Below are 17,998 nucleotides of genomic sequence, written 5' to 3' on the forward strand. Positions count from 1 at the left end.
TTCCCCTCTTTTTTATGTTTGCACCAAATGTATGTTGTGCTGGGGCAAGAATCATCCCTGGCATAAATGATGGTCCTCGTGACTTGGCGGTGTAATGGCAGGGATGAATTTGGTCCTGTGTTTGCACTAGAAATGCAGCAGGGCTCTCTTCCCAACGTGAAGGAATGTGCAATAAGAAAGCGCTGTGTCTGGGTAAGTCCATTAGTCATCCTGTGTCCCTTTTCATGCTCTGATTGTGTGTTGAACTCGGGAACCTATGGAGAAAACTTGTTCCACTCTTCCTTATTTTAAGCTGCCTGCCTGCACCTCTACATTTGGTGGATTTGGTCTGTACGCCAGAGACTACCCAGGCTTGCTGTTATATTTCTGAAGCAAAATAACTAGCGCATAGCTTGAAATTCCACTTGGAACAAAAGCCTGCAGGCAGAACCTCTGCTGGGTCCAAAGATGCTCCATAGAAGCTAGTAAGATGCAAAGTAAGTCAAATGTTCCTTGTTCCTCCCTGAAGCCATCGCTGAATCTTAAGGATTTCACACCAGCCTTATTTTTTAAAATAGTACTGCAATTCCAAAATAAGCTTGTATAAGAATCATTTTGTGGACTGCTGGAGTGCAGTGATCCCAGAGGCGGGGTGGAGAATGCAGAAGGTGCGGACATCCTTCACGTCAATATTCCTGCAGTCAGCAGATACCGCACGCGTGCTGCTCCCTTTAGAACCAGTGGGACCCATTTTCCTCATCTGATATAAATGAAGAGCCAGTCCCTCCCTCGTTGGTCCTGCTGTTATTTCCTCCCATCTTACACAAATGAGGAGACTCGCCTGGGGGTTGGCGGCTCAGTCCGATACCCGTGCCTGGAGGTTGGCCGTGTGTTTGTAGGAACCAAGAACAGAGCTCCCTTCCCTTTGCCCGGGGAAGGGAAAGCCGGGAATGAGACACTTTGCCACTTTTGCAAGACAATACATGGATTTTTGTCTCTGAAGATGCATTTTGTAACTCGTGTTTAGGAAACACTCCCCTAAACCCCAAAAGCAGCAGTGACAGCCCCGGGCCTGGGCTGTTTGTGCTGGGCGCAGGTAATGGCAGAGTTGGTCTTGTAGCTGCAAGAGTCAGGGCTAGCAGAAAGTGCAATTAACTGAACATTTTATAGACTGTTAATGATGCCTGAATAGTGTGGTATGGATATCGTGGTCCCTTCTTTATCATAGGATGATAGAAGTTAATGCTGAAAAAAAAAAAGTTCAAAGCAGTCTGGTTTCATTTGCACACAGCTTTGAATTTACTTTTTGAAATATTTTTATTTGAGAGCAAATATTTGTGAAATAATGGTTTATTTTATTTGCTTTATTAAAAACAAAGCAAAGCCCACCAAAACAACGAAAAGATCCTTTGGTCATTCCAGTAGGAAATCACCGGCCACAAGCTGCACAAGTGCTGCGACCACCCTGCTCCGGCTTGTGGTGACATTACAGACACACAGAACTAGCAAAAGCCTTTGGCTTCGGGTGGCATGGGAGAAGCCCGAGGAATGTTTTTGGAGGATTTAGACAGATCTGGGTAGGATGATCAATTTATTGCAATAAATTGTTTTTTAAATAGAAATGAAATGTTAAGTGTCATGAAGTGTAAATTAAGGGACTTGGAATGTGGCAGGTTTTTATCTTTTGTATGTATGTCTGTGACTGGCAGCAGACCTCAAACTGCGTTTTGGATACAAATATTTTTACCTGCTTCTAGTGTTTGTAAGAATGAACCTCAACATTCCTTTTTGATATTTAAGCCATAATTGTAAAAAATGATTTGAATTTATTTAAATAATAAAACGTATTGCTAAAAGATCTGTTTATGTGACAGTGCCTACTAGTGTCTGTGTGGATACCACTGTGTTTGGACCGAACTAAACGGTAAAAAAGAAAATGAGCATTAGCTGCAATATGTGATGTAGAAAATATTTGTCTTCTAGATGCTGCTGTGGACATATTGCCTGTGTTTGCTTGGTGTGTGTGTGTGGCGGGGCTCTTTTTGAGGAAACTTCTTGCACTGCAGAGTGCTGAGCATGAAATCATGAGTAGGTAATTATAGTGCATGGAGTGTACAGCGTGAGAGGAACCTGTTAAGGGGGATTTCAGGAGCTTGGGATTCAGGTGAGGTGTTTTGGTGGAAATGGGTAAAAAAATACTTTTGAGGGTAAAAATAATCCTTGCAAGAAGCCAGCATGGACCATCTTTTGGAGTTGGGCTGCACTGGGTGATGGAGATGCTTTTGCATCTGAGATTTCTGGTCAAGGAAACAAGACCTGTCTCTGCTTCCAGCTGCTGCCTGTGAGCTCTGAGCAGTGGGAAGGGAGTCCTGGCTGCTGCCTAAGGAGGTTTTATCTACCAAATTTTGCAGCGGGTTGCTGTTAACCCAGAAAGGTTTGTGACAGGACTTGTAAAGTTGCTATTGAAAACAGAACAAGCTCAGTGTTGCGCAAAATGCTTAAAAATAAGGTTTTCCTTTATTTTTTCCCATTCCACTTTTTCAAATGGATAAAGCGAGAAAACCTTGTGTGTCACGTCACCCTTCTGGTTCGCAAAGGCTGCTCCCCATGTCTTGGTCAGGGCTCGTTTCTGTCTTCAGTGTAATGCTGTCGTGCCACTGCTCATAGACGAGCGCGTAGGTCTCGGCTCGTCGGACGGTGAATTCGTAGGCTCGGCCGCGCAGCAGGTTCTGGATTTCGCACATGTTGGAGGTGATGGTCAGATTCCCGCAGTGGCCCCTCTCCTGCATCCCGTGCTCCAGGAGCCTAAAGGACAGCTCGTACTGCTCCTGCTGCGCCTGCTGGCTCGTGCTGAACCACTTGAGAGTGGCCCGGTCCTCGTGTGCCACCGACTCCTTCCGATCAAACACCACTGGCATCTTGGTGCTGAGAACAAGGCGAATGCGGGGGATTTTGGGAGCTCTGGCATCTGGCACCAAGCGGTGCTTGAGATGGAGCTTCCCCGGCACTAGAGCACCAAGGAAGCTGTCGATCATCTTGGAGAGGTCTGAGACCCTCTGCTTGATCTGGTCCCACTGAGAGAGGAAAGTCACCACGTCGTAGGTCTTCAGGTAGCAGAGCAGCTCCTCCCGGCCTCGCTCCAGCTGCTCGAGCAGATCCTCTAAAAGCAGTAACTGGATTTTAGTCTGGGTGGCTCCCACCTTCTTCATCCTCTGGAATCTCCAGGGGTCAACTTGTTGGAACAGGTTTATGGGATGCATCGGGTGGCTCTGGTCTCCCAGGGCCAAGTGCTTGGGCAGAATCTCGATGTAGAAGGAGCTCTGCTTCAGCAGCTCAACTCGCTTGTGGTGGCGCCTGAGGAAGTGGAGGCTCAGGTTGGTGTGCAGGAACGTCAGGAGGCTGCTCCTCCTGTCCAGGTATAACTTCCAGGTGCTGTCGGAGAGTGCCCCGCAGCTGCGCAACGCATTCTCCAAACGGGTTCCAAAGTCTTTCAAATATGCATCCATGATTCCAAAACTCACTGTTGCTGTGCAAAAAAAAAGAAAAGAAAAAGAGCTGCAATGATAAAAATAAGAACCAAAGGAAAAGCAGCTATAACCACAGCTGTGCCTCTCTTCTCTACCTAATTAAAGCTTCACTTATAAATTTATAGATGGGAAAGGGCTGCTAGACTAGAACAAGCCCTGGGTAATAGAGGGATGTTCCTCTATAAGTGCCAGGTGTTTTATGTTTTGTAGAGCCTAGTTTTATACATGGCAATCAGCTGGGCTCCCACCACCTCCCCTGGGAGATCACAGCTCCGTTTAATAGCTTCAACCTCTGTTTAACAGAGGTCGTGAGTTATTTTCTGGTGCTCTCAGCCAACATTTCTCCCCATCTTAGTGCCCTCTCGCTCTCATTCGATGCCCCTGTGCTCCTGCAAGCAATTGCTCCCGGTTTTCCCCATCCCTGGAGATGCCTGCGCGGCTCCGCTTGCCGCGTGGGGAGGCTGGAGGCCCCGCTCCGAGGCCGTTCCGAGGGCTGCAGCCTCACCTTGGCGGTGCGGCTCAGCCCTCCAGCGAGCTGCCGCAGCCTCATCCCAACGTTTTTCGCGTGCCCCTCGGTTTTCAACAGCGCCTGGACAGTTGCAGCCCGGCAACGTTTTCTGTGATGCACTGCTTTACCTTTCTTTGCTTTCAGTTTATGTCATCACCCCGCGGTGGGATATCTGCTTGTTTTCTCATGTCATCACTGCAGCTTGTGTCCCCTGAGCAGGAATCACCTCCATTCCTAGGGCCGCGCTGCCGGCCAGGGCCTCGCGGCGAGGCTTGGCCTGGGAGCTGCGATTCACATCGAGTCACTCACAGCAACTCTTTAGTTTTTAATTATTTTTTTAAATTTTTCTTTTCCAAGCAAGCTGGCAAATTAAAAACAACGCATTGCCTCTTCCCCCCCCCCCGCCGATGCAATGAAAAAACAGTATAAAATAAAACAAACAAAACCAAATCAGAGCGAGTGCTGCTGGTAGCACCAAGGTGGGTGGCCACTCCGGGCCGGAAGGTTTTGGGACACTTTGGAGTATTTGCACTGGGACAAGACGGGATAGAAGGTGGGGATGTCCTCATGGTGCTTTTCCTTTTTGGTGTCTGTTCTCCCTTTTTTTTTTTCCTCAGAAAAGGCCGGAAAGTTGTGGGGCTGGGGGGGGTGCAGGGAGGGGGATGGCTGTGGCCCCTCCATAGACAGTGCCCCAGGCCTGGGGCCTGCAGGGCGGTGGGAGGCCCCACTGCGGGTCCTGGTGCGGGTTCTGGTTCTGGTTCCGTGCCGGTTGCCATGACAACACACTGTTCTGTCCGGCCTGGCTGCGGCCTGCCCGCCACGAGGCCTGGAGCCGGAGACACCGGGCCGGCCCCATGGGGCTGCACGGGGTGGGTGTTATCCCCCCCTGGAAAGCACGGAGCGTTCCGGAGCTGCAGCAGAATCTCCTGGGCTTCCTGGCAGGCTGCCGGAGACCTCCCCTCCTCCAAGGGCTTCGTCCCGCAGCGCTGTGGCCAGAGCCCTGTGCTGCTCGGCCCCGCTGTGACAGACGCTGCATCCCGACATGTCCAGAGCTTTTGCTAACTCACACATCATCCTGGTCAAGGCGACTGCTCCATTAAGCGAAGCAGATTCCCTTTTGGATTGGAAGGGATTTGCCCATCTGGCTTCACGGAGGGACCCGACCATCCGGCTCTGTTTTATTGCTGAAGGGAGACCGTCTCGCCCGGCTCGCCAAGCCGATGCCGGAGCAGCGTCCTGCATCCGCGGACACGTTTATCCACCCCTCGATTAAATCTTGCCGTCAAGGCTTAGCCTTATTGCTAGCACCTCTGCTTAGCGGCTGCGTCTCGGCTGAGCGTTTTTAATTGAATGATAGCCCAGATCCTCACCAGCGGCCCCGAGCCGCTGCTCGGGCGCCGGGGGAGCCGGCAGGCTGTCACTTCAAGGGATCGATGCGTCTTCTCAGGGCGGCTGGCGCTCACCGCTTCATTTCACAGCTGCCAAGAGATTAACTAGGCCGTGGTCAGGGCGGCTCTGCGTTGGGGAGGACAACGTACGAGCCAAGGGGAGCTGCTCTTGCTTGGGGAAGGGGCAGGAGAGAGATGAGCTCAGTAATAACTGGTTTCTGCAGGGAATTAATGTGCTGAGATGCTCATGTCACGGATCCCCATCCTGGGATTTGAGCTGGGAGTTGGACCTGGCCTTTTATCCCAATCTTGGTGGTCTGAGGACTTCAGCACCTAAGAGGAGCTGTACGGGGGCCCACCTACCGTCACACCCGACTACGGCAGATGCCCATGGTAGAGCACAAAACAAGGCTGGCACGTTGCAATCGGCACCCTCCCGTCCGACAGTGATTTCTGCACGTGCGATGGTATCCGGGTATTCCACAGCTCTGGAGTGTGTTTATCTTGGAGCAGGTGAGGGCTGGGTGCTGCTGCGGCCCCGAACGGAACTGCGGAAGAGGAGGATGTGGGATGGAAATATGGCACAGCCGAGCTGAACATGGAGCACGACCTTTCTGCCCAGCAAGGGGGAAGGCCTGGGCTTGTTCCCTCCTCATTTTTGCTGGGACTGGGATGTCACCTTTGCACCAAACCAAAATTCTCAAATGCTAACCTTAACCCCCAATTTAACATGGAAAAATGGAGCCCCTTCAGCTACTCCTACCCCAAATAGATGCCAGACTTCTCTCTGGATTTGAGGAATATAAGTCTAAACCTGCTTCTATCTGCATCTGTGATTTGACCGTAGTCAGTAGCCTTGCATCATGCACTAATTTAGCCATAGGATTTTATAGCAGTCTATGAATCTCTTTGAATTAATAAAAATAAAATGTGTTTGAAGCAATCGAACACCATATATTCCCTCTCCCCGCTCTCGTCAGCTAGGATAGCTCTGCAGAGGAGCTGATAGCTGTTGTCTGCCACGTTTGTCATTCTGCCCTGTCGTCCTGCCCGCAGCAGCAAAATGAAGAACTTGTTAGTCCTGTCTTTGTGATCAAGATATAAGCAGCCAATTGATTTTCCTCCTTCTCCTCATTAGTGAGCTCTGACACTTTTAATAAAACATATATTTCCACTCTTGGAGTAAGCAAAACACTCAGATAGTGCCTGTCAGAGAGACCCAGGAGTCATCTTTATGGAAAATCAATAGCTGAAACAGAAAAATTGGCAGAACCCAAATTAAAAGTCACTGGCAATTTCTGGCTTCATATTTCATGTCTACTGCATTTATGCAATAGTAATTTGCTGCAAAGGAAACTGTCATAGGCCCAGGCAGTCTGACGGACTTCATGATTTGTACATATATGCAAGTTCCTGTTTTCAGGTGGGACTTGTTGGGTGATGGGGGAGTGTCAGGGAACTTCCTTGGAAATAAGGGATGGCCACGGACATCTCGGAAGGGTTTGGGCTTGCTTAGTTATAAGGCATAGAGCAAAGTCCCGGGGCAGGAAGCACCATTCCTGGGGCAGGAAGCACCATCCCTGGGGCAGGAAGCACCATCCCTGGGGCTATAGGCTCTTCCCTGAAGGGCCCTGGCACTTCTGGAGCTTTTCCCTTCCTTGCAAGGGCTCCATGTCTCTGTGCTGCAAGGAGGGACTGAAGCCCCCATGATACAACCTGATTTTGCGGGGGTCCCGGGGCTGTGGGGACCTGGGGCCATGGCCAGCCCTGCCGAACGCCCCCGGCATCGCGGCACACGGTGCCTGTGCCAGCTCATCCCTCCTGCGCGCGCAGCTGCTCCCGGGGGAATCGCGCTTGAGGGCGGATGCACTCCTGGAGAACAAGAGTCTCTTGCAAAACCTTTTATTAAAAAAAAAAGAAAAAAAAAAATCAAACGAGCTTTTCAGCCAAGAGCTTTAAAGATCCCCTCTCTGGCAAGGGAAATAAGGCCTGGCTCCTCTCCCTTGCTGCTTGCCTCCCAGCAAGTCGCTTCATCCCCAAAGAGCGGGCCGTCGATTCTGCTGGAAAGGAGCTGGGGACAAGAAGTGGCTTTTGTCCGCAGGCTGCGCTCGCCTTGCCGCGGGCTCGTGCAATGCCAGCGCCCAGGGATGTGCAAAAGCCGCGTGCGTCTGTCGTGCTTGGCCGCATGTCCCTGCCGAAGCCTTGCAGGGCCCGCACGCTTCCCCTCGCCGCCACCGGCACCGGAGCGCGGGCTGAGTCACCTCCCGGCAGCACGTGGGCTCCCGGCAGCGCCGCTGCTCCATCCTCTGCCCTCCTGGAGCCCAGCACCGGGCAAACGGGGCTATTTGTCCCGCGGGCTCCAGCGCCTGCTGCTTGGGTGCTCCAAAGAGCCGCAGAGAAGGAGCCGTATCGGCACCGAGCGCCGCCGGGCTCGGGTTTGCAGCGCGAGGCCGGGCGCTCTCCGAGGAGGAGGCTCTTGCCAGCACCTCCCCGCTGTGTTGGGGCATCAGCACCATCCTGCACTCTGCAGCGCCAAACCCACCGGTGTGGCAGATGGGGACCGGCCCCGGGTCCCCAGCAGCTGCCACGGGGGTTGTTGCTGTCACCATCGCCCCACTGGTGGCCTCATATCCCCGGGCGCGCGGCGAGGGCGAGCGGGCCGGTTTTTGTGGCTTCCGTGGTGACGTGATGCTGCGGGGCTCCAGCCCTCTGTGTGTTAGCAGCAGGTCCCCGGGGAGCGAGCGTGGAGCCAGCACCAGCTCCCTCTCCTCGTGTTCGCAGAGCTCCGCAGCTCCGTGCCCCATACGGCTCGTGCACGGGAGCAGCCCCGCGTTATTCTCCAGCGATTAGTGCTGAAATCTGCCAAACCTGGTGCTGCTGCTGCCGCTGTCCCCACTGGTGCAGGTGCAGACACGGCGGGACCGGCAAAGGGGCTGCACGAGGAGCTGCGGTGCGGCCGCTACGCAGGGCAGGGAGAGGCAGCGCAGGAGGGTGCAGTCGCCCCGTGCAAATATTTGGGGGGTGGCGAGGACGGGACGGAGGGTGAGAGCGGGGTGAGGACAAAAGCGGTTCAGGGAGGCTCAGGCTCTCCGGTCAGCTTGGGCTCTCCATGGTGCCATTGGGCAATTCCCGAGGCATCTCCTTGCCCTGGGACAAGTACCCTGGAGCATGTGCCCGGCTGGAGCCGCATGGACCTTGCAGGGGACATAACGAGTGGGCATGGGGTGACTGTCCAGCCCGGCAGCGTGGGGAGCCGCGGGGGCTGCGACCGGCTCTGCCGGCAGCGCCGCGTCCTGCGGCTCCGTGAGGTCCCGCGGGGCGCCGGGCCCGTCCGCGGAGCCTGTCGGGAGCGATTAGGGAGCACAAAGGAGCCGGGCGCTGCGGGGGGGGCAGCGGCAGCACTGGCCGCCCGGCACGTCCTGGTCCCAGCGCGGCGGGCGGGTGACGCGAGGCCGGGGCCGTTACGCAAGGGCCGCCGCGCGGTGACCCACATCGCGGCCACGGGGACCGCAGCGCCCCGGAGCCGCCGCCGCTCCCGGCTCGCGTGCCCGGCCAGGGGGAGAAGCCCCTCGTGGCGCCAGGGTGGCCCTTCCCCGCGGGCACTGCCAGCTCGTGCCCTCCGCATCCCGCCCGGGAAGGGGCTGCCGGAGGTGGCGTTTGGGTGGATCCGTGTGCACGGAGCCCCCCGCTCCCCTCGGCGCTGATTGCTGCAGGGAGAGCGGAGCTTAACGCTGCTCCAGGCGAGGATCCGCGTCCAGGGATGCGCGCGGGGCTCCAGGCGATGCTGCAGCTGCAGCGCTGCATGCGGCCCTGCCCGCGTGCCCCGGGATGCATCGGCATCGCTGCTGCAGCGCGGCAGGATGGGCCCTTTGGGAGCTGGTGACGCTTTAGGGACCTTGGTGCAGCCGTGATGGGGGGGCAGCCAGGACAGGAGGAGCAACTGCTCCGTCGAGGGGGACATGTGAGGGACATGGGACAGCCCAAACCTCTCCAGCCTTCCCGGGAGGAGCAGCCGCCCCGTCCCGGCACACGCCTCAGGGCTCACACAGGAACATGCGTTTCCATCAGTCCTGCCCAGGAAAGGGGGACGGGAATTAGGGATTGGTCCCTTTGCGGTGCCTTTCCAGCAGCGGCAGAGGCGGCTGTCGGCCCCGCAGGTCCAAGGGCAGCAGCTCCCGCCGCAGCAGGGCCGGTTTTGTCCCCTGAGGACAGGACCAGGTGCTTCCCACTGTCCCCTGGCTCCTCCTGGGGCTCCATGTGCCCCCACGGGGCAGGAGCAGCCCCATGGCTGGGGGCTGCCCTACTTAGGTGGCACCGACGCCGGTGTCCCCACGGTGCCCGTTTGCTCCCTGCAGCAGGAGCGGACGCTGCATCCGATGCGGGCAGGATGCTCCGGGAGCACCCCCGGGAACTGCAGCCCGGGAGCGAGGCCGGGCGCGCGGGAGAGCAGACGCAGGAGCCTCACAGGCCGAATGCGGCTTCTGAACCCCACCTCAAATAGCTTTATTCACACAAACGTCTCTTAACTTACAAAGCCTCTGCCATTCGCACGCATGGGGGTATCCACAGTGTTCAAGGAACTTAAATAGAACGTCTCATACCAACCCGAGTAAACCAAGTACAAAAAATATTATATAAAGTTGTTCACACATAGGTCCTAGATTACCAGCTTCTGTGCAAAAAAAAAAAAAAAAAAAAAAAAAAAGGTTTCTTTACTAATATTGTTATCTTTAGCTCAGAGTCTGGGTTTGAGCCTTCTGCTCCTGCGAGTGCAGCACGGGGGCTGCAGGGGCCGAGGCGCACGGAGCGCCGGGGCCGGGATGGGAAGCCAAGCGCTTCCCGCAGGGAGCTGCTCCGGCCCTGCTGCTGTGCCGGCAGGGAATGGGCTTTGGCAGGTTGCGGTGGGAAGGGAGCAGCTTGCGGTGTTTCCTGGCCAGGTATCCCCACCGCCCCGGCTCCGGAATGCTCTTGGAAAGGTCCGTTTGCCGTGAAGAGGGGAAACGTGAGGAAGCAGCAAGGTGCCCCCTGCTCTGGGGACACGGGCCAAGCCCAAGGTGACATGGGACTCTGTGCCCAGCTGCCCCGCGGTGCTCAGCAGGCTTAAACCCAGACTCGGTACCGTGTACGAGGAGACACAGGACGTGCACGAGGGGAACTCCACAACGGTGGCGGCGCTCGTTCGGAGTCTTATTGCTCCAGGAAGGCTCCGGGAGCCTCTGATATGTGAGGGAGAGCACGGGGAACTACGTGGCACGAGCGCCGCCGGACCTCAAACACAGCAGCAAGGGCACAAGGGGCAGCTAATCCACCCCCGGGGCTGCGGCCGCCTCCGCTCTCTCCTCCGGGGGAGCGAGGCCGGCCGGGACCCCGCGGTGCCGGCGGGCCGGTCCCCATCCCGCCCCACGGCCCTCTTGTAAACAGCAACGTCAGAAGTAAACAGGTTCGCGGGCCCAAGGGATGCTCCGATGCGGTGCCGCGGCTGGGCTGCCCCCAGGCTTGGGGCTGCTTCCCTTCAGCCGAGCTTTCCCAGCTGCACATCCCAATGCCCCGCGCAGCGGGAGAAGCAGAGCCAGCCCGGGAGCGAGGCCGGGGCAGCTCTCGCTTTGCAGCGCGCGCGGAGCCCGTCCCACCGCCACCTTGTTCCGGAGGGAGCGCTGCTTCGGGCCTGGAAGGGATACTGGGAGCTTGTAAACACTAGGCAGCTTCCTTAGGAGACTGGGGAGTCGGGTGCAGACAGCAGCAAAGTCACCGGGGAAACGCGTTCACAGGGACAAACTCAACGCAGGGACGTCCACGTCACCCAAGGGCAGCAGCCCTGGGTTCTGCCCTGGGAGCGCTCGCTAAATCCTAAGTAAGGCACTACGGTCTAGCTCCCTAAATCAAGCTGCTTTGAAAACACAACCGCACAGAGCCGAGGGGACGATGGCTTGGAAGGAGCTCAGGGGGTGACCCTAGGGTGGCCGCGGGCTCCAGGCCTCCCGCATTCGCCTTCCTCCTGCACGTGCTGCAACGCGGCCCCTCCGCCCTGCTGCCGGGAAGCTCCTTCTCCGGGCGCGACGCTCCGTGCAGGGTCCTTCCCGCTGCTCCTCCGCCCGCTCCAGCCGGGAGAGCTCGGAGAGCCGGCAGCAAAGGCTCTGCCACGCGGAGGAACAACGGGGCGGCACGTTGGGTGCTAACACTGGACTTGGAAAACGCGGGGCCAAGTCCTCCCTCCACTGCAGCCTCCCAGGGACGCGCAGGGCTCTGCGATGAGAAACCCGCCCGGGGCTCCATAGCGGGGCCGCTCCAGGGATCTACTGCTCCTGGGAGAGAAACCAGGCCAGCCAAACCACCTGCAGACCCCCCGCCTCAGCCCGACACTCCCTGCACTTCCATTCGCTCCCATGGGGCCAGTAAAGGTACTCGAGTACATAAAGGAGGTGCTGTCGGTTTAGGAGCCTTTCAGGGATGACAAGCGGGAAGCCAGAGCCCGAGCACAGGCCAAGGATGGTTCCTACTGCCAGAAGTGGGAGACGGGGACCCTTCTGCTTCCCATGAGCTTGGCCAGCCCCTGTAAGCACTGAACACCTCGGGGCTTGCAGGTAAAGCTGGGTCAGAACAGCCCATCTCCTACATCGGTGCCAGTGGGTTTGACCCGGCGGGAAATATTTCAGCCTGTTCAGAACCTGCGGGATAAAGAGGTGCTTTACACTGTATTTACAGTGACCTAAGCCTAAAGACATCACCCGGGGTCAGCCCCAGAATATCAGTGTTGCTCTAAAGATAGGAAGGAAACACGTATTAACTGCTCAGCCCGAGGTCCCAATCTCCTTACCCGAGCGGCCCGCTGAGCTGCGACCTCGTGCTGCTTTTGCTTCCTGGATGAGCAAAGAGAAGGGTTTTGCAGGGCACTCCAGCCTGGGCACTGCTCGGGCCTGGCCTCCTCCTCTCCTTAGTGCCCTTCCCAACGGCCGCAGGTTGGCACGAGCGGGCTCGGATGGGTGGATAGTGATCCGTTCTCCTTGTAGGAGACAGGATCTGCCCAAAACGCTCCTACCGGCTCCCACTGCCCTCTGCATGGCAGGGCTGTCCATAACGAGTGTCACTAAGGAAGAGCAGGGAGATTAAGGGGCTGTCCAGCCCGGGGCAGAGCTGTCTTGCAGAAAGGCTTTCCAGCCTGTTCCTACTGCTCTAGCCTAATGCCAACTGCTTATATCCCAAGCAGCATTTGCCTGGTGGGAAGTTACCTGGCTATGAAATCACTAACGGCAGCAGCCGCCGCCTCCGAGCCTCTCTCCTGCTACAGCCCTGCACTCCCAGCGCAATCACCTCGTGCCCCTTTTCCCCCAGAGAAGCAACAGTTTTAAGCCCAAAGCTGTGCCCAGCTGGGCTCGGACACAGGGCCAGCAACACAGTGATCATGGTTATGGGATCACGGTTACGGGATCCGTCTTCCCTAGAAACGTCTCCCGAGCGCAGCCGCAGCACAGGGGCGCCGGGATGGCCGGGCAGCAGCAGGTCTCGGTCCAGGATGGTGGCACGAACCCGACTCGCACCCTCCTGAAGCCCCCGGCTGCCCCTGCCCACAATCCCAAACCCCTCTTCCCAGCAAAACAACACCCAGAGATTTCACATTGCCAAAGATCCTGCAGGCCAGGAGTCTTCTGTATCACCTTCTTCCCTTGTCTTCAGCTTCCTTAGTTGCACAAAATAATGGAGATTATGAGTCCCTGGTAAATAAACCTGCAAAAAGAACCAAAAACAAAGAAGCAGGTATCAGTCATACAGGTAGTTTTGTTCCAGTCACTAAGTCATGAGTGGGGAGAAGGCAGTGCCTCACCAGACCGCCCTGTCTCCCCCCGGGCTGCAGGCAGGTAGAGCTGAAGCACGTATAAACTGTTTGCTGTGTCTCCATTTTTCATTTCCAACCCTTAATTAAAGCAGTGTTTGAGGGACCAGGAGAACTGGAGATGAAGGGGTGCTTTCTGGTTACATGATTAAAGCCAACGACTTTTAAGTAACACCCGTGAACAACTGCACGGAGCGGAGGGTGAGGGGAGTGTCACGGAGCCGCTCATCCCATGGAAGCACCGCAGGACACGGCTGCGGAGAAAGGGCCCAGCCCGAGCCCAAGGGAGCCAGAGACAAGCCAGGCCTGTCCGTGGTGAGTCTGGACTCCCTTTGGAATCACATCGTGAGAAAGGGACTTGGTTTTGACAAGGAGCAGGTAGCCAGGGCAAACCCGCACCAGCCGCTCGGCACTCGAGCCGGGCCGGGCTCCCGGCTACACACGGCGCTGCGTTTCCATCAGCTCCATCTTGGGGTTTGCGGATGAACATTGACCACGACAGAGCCCGGGACGAGGCCGGGAGCCCTTCCAGCGCCTGCGCTAACGGGGCCGCGCGGACTCGGCTGCCCGTGCGTCAGTCCGGGCCCCTCGAGTGGCTGCGCGAGACGCCGGCGAGGATCTATTTTGGTGCGGCAGAGCCGGCTCCGAGCGCGGCACTCACGGCCACGAGGATGCTCAGCAGGAGGGTGTTCAGGGCACGGAGCTGCCCCGCCGGCCCCGGGCTCCTTCGTGTCCTTGCGGCTCCTTCAGCGCTGCTCGACTCCACCTAACGCCCCGCGCGTGAGTCACCCGCGGCCGTGTCCTTGCTCCTTGCGAAACCAGACACATTCCCCGTCGATACCGTTCAGCCGCCAAAGGAACCGGCGGAGGAACAACGCGTGCGTGCAACGGCCCTTCTCGTGGGCCCCGTGACATGCACCAGCCGTGGGCGAACCTCTCAAACAGCACGAGGGGGACGCTCTGCTCCACAGAAGCTCAGGGGGACAAGTGGCTCTTCAGAGAGAGCAAGCGACAGCACCTGAGCAGCAGGAAAGACCGGCTGGAGAAAAACTGCTCCTGCCCAGCAAATTATTCAAATCCCTTAGCCCTAGGAAATCTCATTAAAGAAATACATGCCCAAGTAATACATTTTTTTCACGAAAGCGGCTGCCTCTGCTGCTCGGAGCAGAAGCCAGGACCACGTGTGCTGTTCCACAGGGTGCTGGGCCCGGGAAACGCGGCCTTTGTGGCCGTGGATCAGAAAAGGCCTTTCTGCTCCACAAGGGAGGCTGGCGAGAGGCACCAGGACGTGGGCGCCAGTGTAACAGATTTTCTGGGTGATTTCCCCTGTGCTGCAGCTTCATTAGCTGGTAGGACAGCGTTTCTGCTCATGCCTCCCTGGAGCAGGAGCGTCTTCAGGAAAGCTCCTTGCTGGAGCAATCCCAAGCTCTCGCCTCCGAGACAGGAGAGCTCACTACACTGACGCAGGTTGTTTCAGGGGCTTGTTCAAGAGCTTTTAATCCCTCCACTGATGCCACTTATAGTTTTAATCAGCTCCAACGCTCATTTGGCATCAGCAGGATATGAACCAGCAGCCTGTGAAGTCCCCCAGCACCTAATACAGGTGACAGCGATGCCGCGGTCACGGGGAGGCATCGTGGGATGCAGTGGGAACAAGGGAGGTGGATAACCCTGTCTCATCCCTTGCAGGGTTGCAGAGCCGGCCCGAGGGTGCAGCAGGGGGTGACAGGCGAGCAAGGACATGCACCTGGCCGGGGGGGACAGGAGCCGGGTCACGCAGAGGGCTCCGCTGCTCCGGGGGGATCCGCATGCAGGAACGCGGCACCGCTCAGCGCGGAGGCCTGGGGATGCTGCCGGCTGCACCCGCTGCCAGCGGGAGGAAGGGATCCTGCTTTCATGTCGTTCCAGGGCTTGTTCGGCCCATGCCAAGACTCACAAACCATACTGAAAACAGTCTGAAGTGGGGATCAACACTGAGTCAGGAATGAAACTACTAGGCTCTCCCTCAGCCGCTCACATGTTCCTGCCTAGCAATGTCAGGGCACCTTTATTCCAAAGGATTGGAGGGGCCCGGACAGATACAGCACCAGGCAAGAGCCCTGCTCCCTCGCTGCTTGCAGTCAGAAACATTTCCCTGCTGCATCTGATTCCTGCCCTCCAGATCCACAAATTGCACAGCAGCAATTGGATACTGCTGCGCTCGGGCACAGGCTGCAGCACCCTCGTGCAGGGGGGCTAAGAGGGGAGAGAGAAACGCGTCACAACGGGGAGCGCAGGAGCCTCCCAGCACCAGCTCAGCCGCCTGCCAAAAACACAAGCAAATGCAAACGGGAACTTCCAGCTGCAGCCAAAGTGCTCCGAACCCAGGGCGGGAGGAAGAGGAGCCCTGGAGCAAAGGAGGCAGCTCCCTCTGGCAGCCCTTTCCCTGGTCTGAACCGACACCGGCTGCTGCCACTCGAGTGCCTGCTCCTAAACCAGAGCGGCCACTTGATCGACCACAAAAAACCATCGTGGGCTGCCAGGAGGAGCTGCCCCCTGCACTGCAGGTTTGCATAAATATTAAATCAGACACGTGTCCACACTTAAAAAAATAAACAAATAAAATAAAAGGCAGGGCATCTGCGCTGTGTGCTAGCAAAAGCTCTGGTAGCAATTTCGTTATCATCATTCCTAATTTTACCCGATACTGGCTGGGAATTAAGCGTGCAAGGGGAGAGCGGCAGGGAGATGCTGCCACTTGCTCCTTTTGTGCTCTGCTTGTCAGCCCTTTGCTCCACGCTGTGCAGAGACTCTCCCATTGGAATGCGACTGCCTGGGAAGAGCCCGGCCTGCCGGGGGAACTCCATGTGCAGATACTTGGAAACTTGGAGAAAGACAGGAGAAGCCAGATGCTCCCGTAGCGAGGAGACGTGAGCAGCACGAAACGGAGGGGACGGTGACTGGCTGCAAAATCCTCCCCTGATGTGGGGGGAGATGGGGGAGACACTGCTAGAAAAGCAGCCCCTGCCTCGCTGCGAGCAAGGCACAGGGCTGCGGATCTGCACCCAGGACACAGCAGTGCTACCCGGCACGATGAGACAGCGCTAGGGCCAGCTCGGAAACCACCCTTTCCACAGCTGCTTTTGGATTTCAGGAAAGTTTTCCTGAATCGGTAAAATATGGGGTGAAATAGCCCTTAGTCCTGGCCACAGCTCTGGGCTATCACACAGCAATCGAGAGATTAACAGCAGGTATCCAGCACAGCCCAAGCGCCTGCTAATTACCCTGGAATGGCTTTTGTCCCCTGTGCCCACAAGGCACCTTTGTGCTAATCAGGTCTGGATAACCCTGGACAACCACAGGATGTGGAACTCACTGTGCCAAAGAGAAAGGAGGGACCCACTTCCCGGGGGGAATGTGCAGGACCCCGGGGCTGGGATGACAAGAGTGGCAGGAAGGAGCCCGGCCTGCGCCCGATCCCCCGCGCTCTGCGGAGCGGGGCCGGGAGCTCCGTCCCGCCTGGGAACGGGTATTTAATGCAATTCGGAGAGGCAGCGGAGGATGAAGGCTGCTGACTGGCAGGTTCTTGCAGCAGGACTGTCAGGACATGAAGCAGAAGGAGAACGGGGCAGTGACATACCGAGGAACTAGTGAAAAGCTGACGGCCAGCTCGGGAAGGGCTGGGTGTGCCAGGAGGTCTGCCTTGGGTGTGAAAGGGCCCCAGGGAAAGGGGAACCCGCTGCGCTGCCCAGCCCCCGTATGAGCCATGCACAAGTGCCACAACTACCCCCGACGGGTCACCTGAGTCTCATGGTCAACCTAAACTACCGACGGGAGAGCCCAGGAGCTGCTCTCAATCCCGTTCTAAGCTTCTCAAGCGCGCTGCCAGCACGGATTTACACTGAACAACAGCCCGGCAGCAGCAGGAGGCAGCTCGATGCAAACGCGCAGGCACGCAGCTGCAAAAGCCCCTATAGGAAAGCGCAGCAAATGCATCCCTGCCCTGCGGAGGACACGGCGGCGCTTCCCGCCGCGCTGCATGGAGCGGCGCGTGGGGTTATGCAAGCGGGGCCGTGTCCGGGTGCGCACACAGCTGGCCTCGCGCGAGGACGGAGCGGGGCTCCAGAGGCAGCTGGGTCGGACGCAAACAGCCGCGGGGCAGGACTGTCCCCTCGCCGGCTGTTATCCCCGCACGCACCGTTCCGCGGATGCGCGCAGGACGAGCTCTCCCCGCAGGGCAGCGCCGCGTTACGTAACGCGGCCGCGGCGCGTTAGCCCAGCACGAGCGAGCGCAGGCGGCGGCGCCGACGCTCCGCACGCGGAGAGGGAACCGGCTCCCGGCTCCTTCCCCGCCGCTCCTGCCCCGGGGCTTCCTCACACCCATGCGAGCAGCTCCGCGGATCCCCAGCCCCAGCCCCAGGCAGCAGCAGTCACATCAATTACTCACAGCAAAGATCTCAAGGGCGTTGGAATATTTTGGGTTTGTGGCGAGGAGGAGATGGCTCCTGGACCCTCCTGAACAACCCAGCCATGGCTAGACTCTCCCGACGGGCATTTCCATGACATATTCCTGTTTCTCTGGGCTGCACTTTACTGGGGACACAGCAGATCCTTGCCATTGGCATACATGGAGGGCTGGGCAACAGCCCCCAGGAATTACTGTCCCTTGGAGAGCTGGGCTGTGGGAGCACAGCTCGGGCAGGCCAGCCAAGGGTGCTGGGAACAGCACGGAGCTCTCTGGGCACATTCCGGAGCGGCACGGCCGGAGGGGGCTCGGCCAGCTCCTCCG

The 17,998-nt window shown here is 57.5% G+C and overlaps 1 protein-coding gene across 1 annotated transcript; it reads right to left on the minus strand.

Moving 5' to 3' along the window:
- Positions 1–2,555: 2,555 nt before the first annotated feature.
- Positions 2,556–3,485, minus strand: FNDC11 (fibronectin type III domain containing 11). Its single transcript, XM_010213954.2, has one exon. It carries the CDS (start codon positions 3,483–3,485, stop codon positions 2,556–2,558), a length of 930 nt encoding a protein of 309 aa, XP_010212256.2.
- Between the last annotated feature and the right edge of the window lie 14,513 nt (positions 3,486–17,998).

This window comes from Tinamus guttatus, unplaced genomic scaffold, assembly GCF_059628265.1.
Source record: "Tinamus guttatus ecotype Peru unplaced genomic scaffold, ASM5962826v1 Tinamus_guttatus_pri_ptg000194l, whole genome shotgun sequence".
Taxonomy (NCBI): domain Eukaryota; kingdom Metazoa; phylum Chordata; class Aves; order Tinamiformes; family Tinamidae; genus Tinamus; species Tinamus guttatus.